Below are 15,881 nucleotides of genomic sequence, written 5' to 3' on the forward strand. Positions count from 1 at the left end.
GTAGAGCTTGACAAGAGGAGTATTCCTATGATTTTAGTTTTCCATTTGGTGCATTTCTTTGTTTCTGGAAATTCTGGTTTTTGTTTATACTTGGGGTAGGGGGTTTGTTATACATTTAATCTATGATTCTTTGCATTTTATGGGCATAAGGGTATGTGAAGCATGCTTGTGTGGGTTTATAGCATGTTAGTGCAAGTATGTTATGGTGTATGTGTGATGACATGAAGGTTTCATGGCTGCAAATGATGTGTTTCATGTTTAAATTGTGGAATGGAAATACTAGCATGAGTATAGGAATTTAACATGATGCATATGTGTACTTATGTGTAGTATTTTTATATGGAGTATACCTTGTGGTTGGTTATGTGTTATTATGGCAAATGTTGATATTCTTGTTGATTTAGATTCGTTGGAAGCATGAGTATACAGAACTATCATTATGTATATAAATTCTGTTTTATGTTGGAATTGATGCCATTTGAATGGGAGAGCATGTCGTGACAGTAGTAGTATACTAGGGCACGATTTGCTTGGAATATTACTCACGTGCACTTGTGAGGTGCTTAAAGTGGCATTTTGGTATGTGTATTATCTTGTGGATTATTTGTGATTTTTGGGATATACTTGGGTATTTAAGGAGAAAGAGCATGGCCCTCAGGGCTGGAAATCCCCACAAATTGGCCTATCGGTATGTCACCGGCGGGTTAATAGCTCGGGAATGACAATTATGGCATGGGCTTAAGCACATGTTCGGGCAGGTGTGTGTGAGTTACGAGGTATCCCGGCTTGTTGATTTTGAACTCTATTTGTCAAGTTGATTATTTGGACTATAATTGCAACTTGTGGTATTTTTATATTTCATCATTTTGCATATGCTTACTTGTGATGGAATAGGTTCATTTCCTTGTTGAAAGCATGTTGATGTATATGTGCTAGTCTAGGGATGATGCCTATCATGTTCCCAGATCATAGATGTTAGGGAGCATGACCCATTTTGCATAGCCTAGCATACTATTGTGATTGTAGGGTCCACATAATGTAGCTTATTCGTATACCATTCTTTCGTATTGGGCATATTTGCTCACCCCTTAATTTTTCAGGAAAAGGGTCCGCTTTGGAGGACACACCTCATTCTTAGCTTGGTGTATCTTGATGAAGTTTTTGGACATTCTTTGATGATATTCAATATGCTAGTTGTAGGCTTTTGTTAAACTTGAACGAGTGATGTACCATTTTGTGACATGAGTATGTGTAATTTTGAAGATGGAAATGGCATAGGAACTCAATGCCATCTTTTGGAGTTTTAACGCTATTTCCACTCTTTTTCATTTCATTTCATTTCATATGTGTTGTAAAATGATGTAATGAGGTCTAGTTAGCCATTTACCATAAGGATGTATGTTGTCATGCAAGTTTCTATTCAATATGATGGCTTAGTATTCACTCCAAAGTTGTACTCGTCATATATGGACTAGTTTCAGGCTAATTGAACCTTCATGGTTAATCACGAAGAATGACCATTTCATATTTACTTCCGCGCTTGGGACTTGGATTAGAGCCAGGTAATCTTTCCTTTCTCATGCACCAGGTTTCTAGAATTTGGGGCATGACATCCACTATCTATGATCAGCTTGCAAACACGACCACCAATGGTACAAGTGGTTTGGAAAATATTGCCAATCCTCAAGATCTTCTTGTCATGGTGCTATAAAGGCCTTTCGCATCACAAGAGAAAGCCACGTGTCTCCTCTGACAACAGCATCCTTGTCACCATCATCATAAATAGTTTCATCTTCTTCTTGTGGTTCTTCTTTTCATCTTCCATAATAAGTTGTTTTCCTTCCCAACTATTTGCTTTTTGACATTCACCATTTAAAGCATTTAATTCCTGCTCTGCTGGGCTGCAATTTAGCAATAGATGCTGCATTGCTGCCACTTTGAGATTGCCCCATAGAAGTAGTAGCTCGATAAGAATTAACTTGGTTATTTGGTGCTTTGTGTGTACCTCTTGCTTGCTAAGTTTCTGCAGCCTTGGCACACTGATACTCTTCAGAAACATTCCAAATATGTTGTTGGTTCAATATATCCTGCAAGTTATCTCGTGATCCTCCTATATACCATGCAACCTTTTGTTCCTCAGACAATTGTGCAGCCTTTGAAACATTGACTGGGTATAGTTGTAAGGAAGAAAAGTCTCCCTTAGCTTCTTTCGCATCTTTTCCCAATCAACAATCTTGGGTTTCCCTCTGATCCCACCAAGTTGATGCTCTTCCTCTTAGTTTCACTGCAACCAATTTCACCTTTTTGCTCAGGTCAAAGACTCTTTCCACATTAGATAACCAATCAATGAAACCTTTTCCATTCAGGTCTCCTGCAAATTCTGGAATTTCCACCTTGAAACCACCATCCCAACGTCTTTCTTCAAATGGAATAGGTGTTGGTCTGGGTACTGTGTTTCTGCGAAAAGGATTAACAAATTCCTCTTCTAGATTGTCCTCCTCCTCAGATTCGATGCCATCGTGAGAAAGGGCTGGGTTTGCGACACGCGCAGGACTAAAGCTTCAATCTGTCTTCTTAGATCTTCTATCATAGCAAGCACTTGTTGTTGATCAACTGTTGCTTGCGCCTTGATCAGGTTGAAGGCAGGTCCGCGAGGTTGGTTTCTTTTCCTTGGTGGCATGTTGCAAAACCTAAAGAGAAAGATGTAATAACCCAACACAAAACCACTGGATCGAAACGTGGCTCTAATACCAACTAATGCAATCAACTATGAAAGAAAAGAAAATTCGATAAGAAGGGAAAACGGAGAGCTAGATTAAGCTAACGAATAGCTTAAACACCCACAACTCAATCCCAAAGAAAGGGAGAGGTAAAAAGCTACTACAACATAATAGATATATTGATAATACGTAAAAGGCTGATGAATACTGTTGAAAAAGAGATATTCGGTTTTAATAAGACCAGATTTTAGGGGATATGATAGGCGTGTAAATATAGATAGTCAATGACTAAGATTAGGAAATTCTGTTAGTGTACAGCCTGTAGTCACAGCCTGTAGTTTCCTTTTTTTAGCTCCTTGTATTTCCTATTTAACTAAAGCATTGTAAACCATTCTTTGTACGGCAATATACATATTCTTTTCAATCTTGAAATCACCTATTTGGTATCAGAGCATCTTACCGATTCTTCTGGGAAAAAAAAACCCCTAGCCGTCTCTTTTTTTTCTCTCTTCCAAACAACCCTAATCACCATGTTTGATGACGTACCTGAGTCCAAGACCAAGACCTCTGAGTCCCAAGTCCAAAACTCTCAGACACACTCGGTCCAGATTACCACAATTCGGCTGAACGGTGAAAACTTCCTTCGCTGGTCCCAGTTCGTGCGGATGTACATCCGAGGCAGAGGCAAAATCGGCAACCTGGCGGGAGAAAAGAAGGAACCGAAACCTGAAGATCCATCCTACTTGACCTGGGATGCAGAGAATTCGATGGTGATGACCTGGTTGGTGAATTCTATGGAGAAGGACATCAGTTCTAATTATATGTGTTACCACACAGCAAAAGAACTCTGGGACAATGTCAACCAGATGTATTCAAACCTGGGAAATCAGTCTCAAGTCTATGAACTAACGCTGAAACTCGGAGAGATCCATCAAGGAGATAACAGTGTTACAAAATATTTCAACTCTCTAAAACGTTTGTGGCAGGACCTTGATTTGTTCAGCGATTATGAGTGGAAATCGCTAGAAGATTGCAACCATTACAAAAGGAAGGTGGAAGACATCCGCATCTTCAAGTTTCTCATTGGACTCAATGTCGAGTTTGATGAAGTGAGAGGCAGAATAATTGGACGACAGGCCCTGCCTTTAATCGGTGAAGTCTTATCTGAGGTTCGAAGAGAGGAAAGTCGCAAGCTGGTCATGCTTGGAAAAAAGTTATCAAATGGTGCTGTTGAGACCTCTGCCCTGGTCGCATCTGAAGCGAATATTGGCAGGAAACATGATGAAAAGCCCCGTCTTTGGTGTGACCACTGCAACAAGCCTCGCCATACCCGTGAAACCTGCTAGAAAATTCATGGTAAACCAGCGAATTGGAAGAGTAAGCAGGAAGGCAGATTCAACCAGGAAGGCAGATTCAACCGAGCCCCATCAGGTCATGAAGCCGAGGCACTTCCCTTCAGCAAAGAACAGATGGATCATCTTTTAAAATTGCTGAAATTTAATTCCTCATCTGGTACTCCTAATGCTTCCCTTGCTCAAACAGGTAACAACCCGAAGGCCTTATCTTGTCGTTCAAATTCCAGTGTTACCCCATGGATCATTGATTCAAGGGCTTCTGACCATATGACAAGTTTTTCTCATTTATTTCAAACTTATTCACCCTGTTCTGGCTCTAAAAAAATTAGAATAGCCGATGGTTCTTATTCTCCTATTGCAGGTAAAGGTTTGGTAAAACTTTCAAAAATTATTGATCTTAAGTCTGTCCTTCATGTCCCTAAGCTTGCTTATAACCTTTTATCAGTTAGTAAATTGTCCAAAGACTCTAATTGTCGTGTTATCTTTTTTAAATCCTATTGTGAATTTCTGGACCAGAGCTTGGGGAAGACGATTGGCAGTGCTAAGATGATAGATGGTCTCTACTATTTTGAAGATGATATATTAAGTAATAAAAAGGCTCAAGGTCTGAGTAATTTTCGTTCTATCCCTGTTAGAGAGCAAAATAATGCTATGGCATTTTAGACTAGGGCATCCTAGTTTCCCTTATCTTAAAAAATTATTTCCTACTTTGTTTAAAGGATTGGATTGTTCATCTTTTTATTGTGAGAATTGTTTTTTATCAAAGAGTCATCGTACTACGTATTCTCCCAAACCTTACCAAACATCAAAACCATTTTATTTAATCCATAGTGATGTTTGGGGCCCTTCTAGGATCACAATTCTTTCTGGAAAAAAATGGTTTGTGACTTTTATTGATGATCATACACGTTTGTGTTGGGTGTATTTAATGAATGAAAAATATGAGGTTGAAAAATTATTCAAGGATTTTTATATGATGATTGAAAATCAATTTCAAACAAAAATTGGCATTCTTCATACTGATAACGACACCGAATACTTTAATGAAGTTTTAGGAAGTTTTTTAAAAGAAAAATGAATTTTTCACCAATCCACTTGTGTTGACACGCCCCAACAAAACAGAATTGCTGAAAGAAAGAATAAACATTTACTTGAAGTTTCTCATGCCATCATGTTTTCAATGAATGTTCCTAAGTATTTGTGGGGTGAAGCTGTTTTAACAACATATTTGATTAACAGGATACCTACTCGTGTTCTTAACTATTTTACACCCCTTGAAAGCTTTAAAAAATCTTTTCCTGAAACTCAGATTTATTCCAACCTGCCTTTGAAAGTATTTGTGTGCACTGTCTTTGTCCATTTACCTAGTAGACTTCGGTCTAAATTGGATCCTTGGGCTGAAAAATATGTATTTGTTGGGTATGCCCCGAATAAAAAGGGGTACAAATGCTTCAATCCGAAAACAAAAAAAAAAAATGTTTATCAATATGGATGTCTTTTTTCTAGAAAATCATCCTTATTTTCAGAAAACTTTTCTTCAGGGGGAGAAAGAGGGTGAAGAAAATTTTTGGAAGATTTCTACTGATATTCCCTTACCTAAAACTATTGTCTCACACTCTATGACTCCGAACACTGATCTTTTTAAACAGGGAAATGATGTTCTAGAATCAGGAAACCCGGGGCCTCCTAGTCCTAATCTGCCAAGCCTTACTGTATCTCCACCAGGGGGAGAAATCCTACCAAACGATTCCAAAAAAACCGAATCCTGAGCTTCTGGTTTATAACAGGAAAAAGACTCATCAAAAGAGTAGAGAGCCTACTATTGTACCTGAGCAAGGCCAATCAGAGGTCCCGAGCAATGACTCCCTGAACACTCAAGGTACTCTAAATCCTAACTAGCCTGCAGTTGTCCCTACTATTTCTGATCGTACAGAGTCACCTAGCCAAGTTCTTGTAGATCTTGATATCCCTATAGCTGTTTGAAAAGGAATCCGAACCTGCACCCAGCATCCCATTGCCAAATACTTGTCTTATGATAAACTTTCCCATAAACATAGGGTCTTTACTTCAAATATTTCTCACTTGTTTGTTCCAAGAAACATTCAGGAAGCACTAGATGATCCGAATTGGAAATCAGCAGTGTTAGAGGAGATGAATGCTCTTAAAAGGAGTGGAACGTGGGAGATAATTGACTTGCCCAAAGGAAAGAAAACTGTTGGGTGTAAATGGGTTTTCACTATTAAGTGTAAAGCTGATGGTAGTGTGGAAAGGTACAAGGCAAGACTTGTGGCGAAAGGTTTTACGCAAACGTACGGCATTGATTACCAAGAGACATGGAGACTTGGAAGAAGAAGTGTTTATGAGCTTGCCACCTGCGTTCGAAGGAAAACACGGTCAGAGCAAAGTCTGTAAACTCAAAAAAATCCCTGTACGGTTTGAAACAGTCTCCAAGAGCGTGGTCTGAAAGCTTTGGAAAAGCTATGAAGAGTTATGGGTATCATCAGAGTCCAGCAGACCATACCATGTTCTACAAACACGGTAAGGAAGGGAAAATTGCCGTTTTAATTGTGTATGTGGATGATATAATTTTGACAGGTGATGACATTGAAGAGTTGACTAGATTGAAGAAGAAACTTGCTAAAGATTTTGAAGTCAAAGATCTGGGAGCATTAAAATACTTCCTTGGAATGGAATTTGCCAGGTCAAGAGAAGGATTTTTGTGAATCAACAAAAATATGTACTTGATTTGCTTAATGAGACAGGACTACTCGGGTGTAAAGCTGTTGACACTCTAATTGAAGTCAACCTGAAGTTAGAAGCTGCCGAACCCGAGAACATGGTTGATCGTGAAAGATATCAGAGATTAGTGGGAAGACTAATTTACTTATCTCACACACGCCAAGATATAGCATTTGCAGACAGTATGGTGAGTCAGTTCATGCACTCTCTTGGACAGGAACACTTTGAAGCAGTGTATATGATTTTGAGGTACTTAAAGGGCTCACCAGGTAAAGGACTTATGTTCAAGAAACAAGGTCATTTGCAAGTGGAGGTGTACACAGATGCTGATTGGGCTGATAGTATAGTTGATAGACGATCTACCTCAGGATATTGCACCTGCGTTGGAGGAAACTTAGTCACGTGGCGAAGCAAGAAACAAAATGTAGTAGTGAGGAGTAGTGCAGAAGCCAAGTTCAGAGCACTCGCCCATGGGATTTGCGAAGCTATGTGGTTAAAAAGACTCCTTGAAGATTTGAAGGTTACTGTTTCTCCTCTAATGAGAGTCTACTGTGACAACAAGGCTGCCATTTCAATTGCTCATAATCCAATCCTCCACGACAAAACCAAACGTGGAAGTTGACAAACACTTTATAGAGGAAAAGCTTGACTATAGTATGATTTGCATTCCTTATGTCTCTACTACTGAACAAGCTGCAGACATCCTTACCAAAGGACTACACAAGAGATAGTTTGAAGTTTTAAGAAGCAAGCTAGCTATGGAAGAAATCTACAAGCCAGCTTGAGGGGGAGTGTTGAAAAAGAGATATTCAGTTTTAATAAGACCAGATTTTAGGGGATATGATAGGCGTGTAAATATAGATAGTCAATGACTAAGATTAGGAAATTCTGTTAGTGTACAGCTTGTATTTACAGCCTATAGTCACAGCCTGTAGTTTCCTGTTACAGCCTGTAGTTTCCTTTTTTTAGCTCCTTGTATTTCCTATTTAACTAAAGCATTGTAAACCATTCTTTGTACGGCAATATACAGATTCTTTTCGATCTTGAAATCGCCTATTAATACAACTTCAAACAACCTTTTAATAAGAGACGAGGGATGCCCTAGCAAGGATTAATCCTAGTACTTCATATAAATATAATCTAACAGATAAAATTCTGTCCGGAAAAATAAAGATGCTTAAATGACAAAACAATCCTTAAGTGATCACATGACTCACTTAAAAGGTACATGACTTATAAAATAAAACCAAAATGATAATAATATCTTACACATTAAATAAAGACAGATTTGACACTTATAACTGACTCATGACCCAAAAAACAATCACGAAATCTGATGACATTATCAGCTGCTCCTACTAATGGAAACTCAGACACGTCTTCTTAGGATGTTCAACTATTTGAAAATAGTCGTCTACCACTTGCTTTGCATCACATTATAATGTTCGAGATTGTTAAATATGTGTTCAAAAGTATTTGAAAAGTATCGGATACGTGGCAATAAGTATTTGAGAAGTATCAAATGCGTGATCAAAAAAATAAATAAATTATGGATATGTTTAGGAAGTATCATATATGTATCTGCAGGTATCCAAAGAGTGTCACAATCCAACATGGAAACGATATGGGTACAACCTCCTTGTAAAAGTATATGTGCTTCATAGCTCACATGCATTTCATTGTGTCCACTAATTGTTTGTGAGTTCAACTTTTCTTGATGATCATCATGTTCTTTGAAGCTCTTCTTGAACAAGACTAGAGAAAACAAAAGTACAACTTGATATGGCTTTGTACAATAAAATCACCAACACAAGAAACCCTCGTATAAGTAAAGTGTACGATGCTCTAAAAATATCAGAATTATAAGCTCTTTTCTTTGTCAAATAACTAAGGTCATGGTTTTCACTCCTTTGAAAGAAGCAAAAGACTTGTATTATTTATTTTAAACTTCTAAGGTTCTGGTTTATATATTTCATCAAATATAGCTCTTAAGCTTTTTACAGACACCTTTTTTCTCCTGGAACTATTTAGGAACCCTATGTGAGTGGTGCCATGAGAACTAGAATAAACTTCAATCTTTCAGTTTATGTTTATATGAGAGAAAATCAGGTGAATTTCATTCTTTTTCTTTTCAGAAAGTTCACAATTGCTAAATTTTATCATATCCTATAACAAAGGAAATCTAGAGGGATCTTTTAAAAAATGTTATATTTTCCTATATATTTTATTTTATTATTTTTAAGGAGGGGATACAAAAATATATATCCCAAACAAATTATCTCTAACCTCAAGCCAATGCTGTAAACATAAACTTACAAAAAAGAAAGAAAGAAAGAAAAACACTCGAGATTTAATTTATAATACTCTTTTAAAATATAAAGTAAATCAATCGGGGATAAAAAATGATGGAAGATTTAAATTAATAACATGCAGATTTAAAGAAGTAATATAGGGTAAACAAAACAAAGTCACAAGCCCAAAAGATTACCCTCATATGCCTTCGAAAACATAGCTCCAATATAATATCCAATAACTACTCTTGAAGATCCGAAAAGTTAATTCTATGTCGAGAAAATGAGGAAATACAATATAGAAAATAACAATAACATCTAAGTGGGTTTGGTCTGAAAACATTCTTACCAGAAATTGCTGATGTATGCTTCCAACCACAAGATACCTATCAAAGCAATACAAGCAGTAAATGACTGGACAATTTGGGTCAGGGTCTCTATCTCTACTCAATGGCATATTTACAGCTTTTATGATCTCTGTCTGTTTTATGACATTCTATTACAGTAAAGAGTGTTTTAGGAAGCAGAAAAAGTAATCACTTCAAAAACACTCCTACAGGCGTTCCATAGGATCATATTTATTAACTGTCCACAAGAAACATATGGAACGAAGAGTGTTACACACCTTGCAAACAGGATGTTTCAAGAATGGACCTTCAACTCTTTCAGGAAAATGAGTAACATATGTACAGCTGAAAAATTGATCATGAATGAACATATCAAATTCTTATGAGCACACATCGTAACTAAACAGCTTAAAATTAAAATTCTGCAAGCTGTGCCTTTTGAGATGAAGTGTTTACAAGGAAGATACCCGATACCAAGACAGCCATTCTCATTTGAGCCCCATGTGTACAGTTCTCCACCACCTATAAAGTAAAGCAAACAGTAGATTACATGCAAATATCAGTATGCCATTCTTGGATTTACATAATACAAGGAACCAAGATGACAGAAACAACAGGGATGAAATACTAAATATCTTATTATATAATATGGGTCTCGTACTTTAATCTACGTTTAATATTTAAATATCTTATATGATATATATATGGAGAACAAAAGGATGGTTAAGGGTATTATGTAATCAGGGTGGGGTGGTATTCTACCTGATACTGACCCGACCAGACTCGGGTTTTGTTTTAGAACTCCATACCAGCCCCCACGAGGTAAAATGGCTTCCCATATCCTTTCCATTGGGAGGGGGTTGAAATCCGCTGGGTCGGGAGAAATTGTCATCCCTAATTCATGCACCCCTCACCTTGATGCAGCTATTGGGATCCTTCACTACCTAAAGGGATGTCCAGGCCACAGTATTTTGTTTGCAAATCATGGTCACTTACAGGTTGAGACCTAGACAGATGCTGATTATGCAGAATCAATTTCAGATAGGAGGCCAACTTCTAGCTACTATACTACTATTGGTGGCAACTTGATTATGCAGGATCTATTTCAGAATTGTGTAAGGGCTTGAATGAGATATATAATATGTAAAGGCTTGAATGAGATAAATCACTAATTCACAGCTTTAGTAGATAAAAAGAGAGCACATGCTCATATTACAAGAAAAGAAACTAAATCAAATCACAACATATTCTATAGCATAATCAAATCTTTGCTAATACATTAAGTCATTTCATAAATCGTGGCTATCATATCTGCTAACACTCCCCCTCAAGTTGGTGCGTGGATATCTGAAATGCCCAACTTGGATAATGCATTCTCAAACATAATCTTGCTGACGTTGTAAGAATGTTTGCAAACTGTTGAGAGCTTGTAACAAATGGAGTACAAATCTAACTAGCGATGATTTTCTCTCAAATGAAGTGCCGATCAACAAATAAAAAAAATGTCTCCTCAGACTATAAACAACCAATCATCTCCTCAGACCGTAAACAACCAACAATGTCTCCGCAGACCATTTCTGTAATATTTCCCATTTTTACTATTTTTCATTTTCAAGGATTTTTTGATTTTTCGGGATTATTTTCTTTTCGCCCCGTTTTGCGTGTCAGACACCTTGAGGTTACAGGCTGAGTTCCGAGAGTTAGTTAGAGCATTTCTCTGAGTCAATACTCTTAGAAATACATTGTTGGCCATTTCAACATTTTTCTGTTTTTCGGGTCGGGAGGTCCCGGGTAGGACCCGTGACCGGATTTGTTGTGCATAAGGATTATTTTTCGAGGCCATTGCATTTCATGCATTATTATTTGTTGCATATTTATGTGACTATGCATTTAGACATGTGGTTGTGGTGTGATAAGTGTATGTACATATATATAAAAAAGATGAAAGAAAATATTTTGACCTGTGGGGCCTACAGTTGTTTTGGTCATTGTAATGACCACAAGGTCATTACCTGACCATTTTCCTCCTCCCTTTTTTCCTGTGCCAATTCTCTCTTTCTCTGCAACACTTTCTTTTTCTTTTTCTTTTCTTTCAAAGCTTTAAGCTTAGATCTCTCTCTATCCACTTGGAAATTGTTCAAGCCGTAGAAGGCAAAGTCAGAGAGCCGTCGAGAGCTTCGATTTGATAGGAGCAAAGTTGGATTTAGATGGCTTTGATGAATTTCGAAATTAGGGCTTTTAGCATCTAAAGAGGTAGTTGTCTAATTGTCAAATTCCTTGAATTTGGTAGTTAATTGTATGTTTTTGCCCCCTTTTAGCATATCAATTTGATGTTTAAATTGAATGATTTGACTCTAAGGCTTTGGCTTATGCATGGGTTTTGTCTAATTGATGAATTGATGTGATTATATGTTAGTTTTGTGAATGAATTGCAAAGACATGCTATTAAATGGGCTATGTGATGGATCCGATATTTTTCCTATATGTAGTTTTGATGTTTTTGGCTATATACATACTAGATAATATTTTAATGTTTGAAACATGCTATAAATGTGAATTAATCTCTTTATGGCTGTTCAAACTAATGAGAGAGAGAGGGAGAGAGAGAGAGAGAACATGGTGGCTACACAATGTGTATTTCATACATACAAAACCCTAAGCCAACAGTGGCTTATATAAAGATACAAGACTAAGCTAATTACACAATGACCCTACCAACTATATGTAATTACATAATGACCCAAAATATTCTAACACTACCCCTCAAGCTGGAGAGTATATATCAAATAATCCAAGCTTGGAACAGATAGTCCTTAACTGATTATGACACAATGCTTTGGTAAACATATCAGCTAATTTTGATCTTCAGACTTCACAAATGGAGTAGAGATGCTCCCACTTAATATTTTCCCCCGAATGAAGAGACAATCTACTTCAATATGTTTGGTCCTCTCATGAAACACAGGATTTGATGCAATGTGAACAGCTGCTTGATTACCACAGAACAATGGAGTAGGAGTTTCAACTGTCAACCCAAGTTCTTTTAGAAAATGTTGTATCCAAGTCAACTCACTAGTGGTATGGGCCATTACCCTGTACTCAGCTTCAACACTAGATCGAGCTACCACCGTTTGCTTTTTACTTTTCCATGTAACAAGATTTCCTCCTACAAATGTGCAGTAGCCTGTAGTAGATCTCCTGTCAGAAGGAGAACCAGCCCAGTCAGCATCTGAAAAACCTTCCACCCTGAGATGACCATTTGATTTATATAGTAACCCAAAACCTGGAGCTTGCTTGAGATATCGAATAATCCGAAGAACAGCAACCCAATGTGGCATTCTAGGAGCTCCCATGAACTGACTTACAACACTAACTGCATATGAAATATCAAGTTGAGTGATAGTGAGATAAATTAATTACCCAACAAGGCAACGAAATCTGCCCGGGTCATTAAATAGATCACCCTCATCAGACACAAGTTTTGTAATTGAATCCATAGGAGCATCAACTGGACAACCAGCCAACATACATGTTTCTTCTAATAAGTCCAACACATATTTGAGTTGAGATAAACTTGTACCCTTCCTGAATCTAGCAACTTCAATACCCAAGAAATACCTAAGTTTACCCAAGTCTTTAGTATGGAATTGATTTTGCAGAAACAACTTCAACTTAGCAATGCCTTCAGAATCATCACCCGTGATCACAATATCATATACATACACCATAAGAAAAATGAAGCCAGCTTTAGTGCACTGGTGAAATACTGAATGATCAGTTTGGCATCTGTTAAGACCAAATTCTAATGCCGCCTTAGAGAATTTTCCAAACCAAGCCCATGGAGATTGTTTCAATCCATACAGGGCTTTTTAAGGCGACAAGCAGTGTGACGGTACTCCCCCTGAGCAACAAACCCAGGTGGTTGCTCCATATAAACTTCTTCAACTAAGTCACCATGCAAGAAGGCATTCTTGACATCCAATTGAAACAACGGCCAGTGACAATTGGTAGCAATGGAAATAAGTACCCAAATAGAAGAAATCTTAGCAACAAGAGAAAAGGTCTCATCATAGTCAATGCCATAAGTCTGAGTGTACCCTTTTGCCACCAGACGAGCCTTTAACCGCTCAATAGACCCATCGTGAAGGTATTTAATAGTATAGACTAACTTACAACCAACCGTTTTGGAGCCTGAAGGTAAGGGAACAAGATCCCAAGTCCGATTACGGTGCAGGGCATCCATTTCATCTACCATGGCTTTGCGCCAATCCGAATTACAAAGAGCATCCTACAAAGTCTTGCGAACAAAAGTAGCAGACATTTTTGATAAAAAAACAAGATAAAGAGGATGAAACATTATGGTAGGAGACAAAGTTAGAAAAGGTCTAAAACGTGCTTGATTTGTTACATGTTTACTTGTTAAGTGTATACTATCTATGAAAGCATGTACTATATAATGTGACGGCGTCTATTTGAGCATTATAGATATGATCCTGTTTTGGGACATAGTTGCACATTTAGGTTTACATTGTGGTCGTTCATCCACTAGGGAGTGGATGTTTGTATGACTAGCTTGTTTCGTTGTTGACGGGTTTGAACGTTCGTAGCAGTGCTGTGTGTTGGGTTACGGAGGGTTCTAACCCACATATGTGAGGAATTTGATCATTCCTATGTTTATAAATGTTCTAGTTCCTATCAAACGGATAGTGTGAGTATCATAGCTCGTGGATGTATTCTTGTTTTGATTGTATAGCTGCTTTTGTAGTACCGCGCTTGAGGACTACGTGAAGAGATGGATCCAAATGGAGTTGGAGAGCTAGTGGGTGAAGGGCCATCCCAACCAGATAGAGTTTCATTGGGACAGGGTCGAGATAGAGACGTGGGTGATAATCCACAAGTACCGGTGGATAATGTTCTATTAGCAAGGACTGTAGCCTCAGCTTTTCAGAATTTAGTGAGTACCACAGCTTCTCAAGTGGTACCACAACCGGCTATTTAGCCACAGGAGACAGAGATGGAGCGGAATCTTCGGTACCTTATTCAATTTGACAAACTCCTGAAAGTAGCATTTGAGGGAGGTCCAGACCCGCTAGTTGCGGATGAGTGGTTAAAACAAGTTGAAAAGCATTTCAGGGCAATTGTTGTACCCGATGATCGATTGACGGTCACATTAGCCATGTATAAGTTTGTTGGCAACGCGGAAGTATGGTGGAAGACCGTGACTAGCACGCACAATATCGACAGTATGAGTTGGGATACTTTCAAAAATCTTTTCTTTGATAAGTATTTCCAGCAGACTAAGAGACAGGAATTGAGGATGCAATTTGACGGGCTTAAACAAGGTGACATGTCGGTGACAGAGTATGAGAACAAGTTCACTTCTCTTTCATGTTTTGCTACAGATGTGCTAGGGAACGAGGAGGAGAAGACATGGCGGTTTGCGTACAGCCTAAATCATTCCATTAGGCTATGGGTGACGCTTTTGGGGTTAAAGAGTTATTCAGAGGCGGTTACGAGAGCACTGATAGCAGAGGCAGAAGCCAAAGATTGGCAAGAAAAGAGTGGTATTGTGGGTTCTCAGGAACGAGGTATGAGTGCGGGTACTTCTTCCGAAAGCCAAGGCAGGAAGAGGCACAGAGGTGCTTCATTATTTTCTCAGGAGCAGCGGACGGCATGTACTACTCCTATTGTTGGTGCGTCTTTAGAGTCCTCTAGGACAAGTGTGGTGTGTTATCATTGTAAGCAGTCGGAACACCGCAAGGTGGAGTGTCCTCTTAACAGACCTAGTTCCGGAGTTTGTTTTCGGTGTGGTTAGCCGGGCCACATGAAGAGGGACTCTCCACAGAGGAGATGAGACATTACTATGATTAATTCTTGTTGTAACGGGGGATACCTATGAGTTTCATAACAGGGGATACCTGTGAGTTTTGTAACAGGGGGTTACCCGTGACAGTGTTGTAACGGGGGATACCTGTAAGTCGTGTCGAGTTGTAATAGGGGGACACCAGTGAGTCGTTTTGTGTTGTAATGGGGGACACCTGTGACTCGTGTCGTATTGTTATCTGTGAGTCGTGTCATATTGTTATCTGTGAGTCTTGTCGTGTTGTTACCAGTGAGTTTTGTGTGTTGTGTCGTAACGGGGGATACATGTGAGTTTGGTGTTGTAATGGGGGATACCAATGAGTTTGTAACGGGGGGTTACCTGTGATTGTTTTGTGTAACGGGGGATACCTATGAGGTTAGGTCGATGCCTATACACTATTATTCTGGTTGTAACGAGGGCTACCCGTGAGTTTTGTGCAATATCTGATTCACCTGTGCCGACAAGTCCATCCAGATTTGGGTGATACTGATGATGGTTAGTATGTGAATCCTTGGGGCAGGATATAGTTCGAGATGTTTTGTATGGGTTTCACGTTATAATGTTGT

At 38.5% G+C, this 15,881-nt stretch overlaps 1 protein-coding gene across 3 annotated transcripts in view; it reads right to left on the reverse strand.

The window, feature by feature from the left end:
* The window catches only part of LOC132303200 (ultraviolet-B receptor UVR8), a 93,343-nt gene that overhangs the window by 40,047 nt on the left and 37,415 nt on the right, over positions 1–15,881 (reverse strand). For all 3 annotated transcript variants that reach the window (XM_059800363.1, XM_059800362.1, XM_059800364.1), the window contains exons 11-13: positions 9,920–9,974; positions 9,731–9,797; positions 9,455–9,491 (exon numbers count right to left, since the gene is read on the reverse strand). In XM_059800363.1, the coding sequence (XP_059656346.1) occupies positions 9,455–9,491; positions 9,731–9,797; positions 9,920–9,974 (159 nt within the window). The remainder of the gene's footprint in view (positions 1–9,454; positions 9,492–9,730; positions 9,798–9,919; positions 9,975–15,881) is intronic.

Source organism: Cornus florida, unplaced genomic scaffold (genome assembly GCF_030987335.1).
Source record: "Cornus florida cultivar Cherokee Brave unplaced genomic scaffold, ASM3098733v1 CherokeeBrave_3.0.0_Hap2_Chr04, whole genome shotgun sequence".
In the NCBI taxonomy this organism is placed as follows: domain Eukaryota; kingdom Viridiplantae; phylum Streptophyta; class Magnoliopsida; order Cornales; family Cornaceae; genus Cornus; species Cornus florida.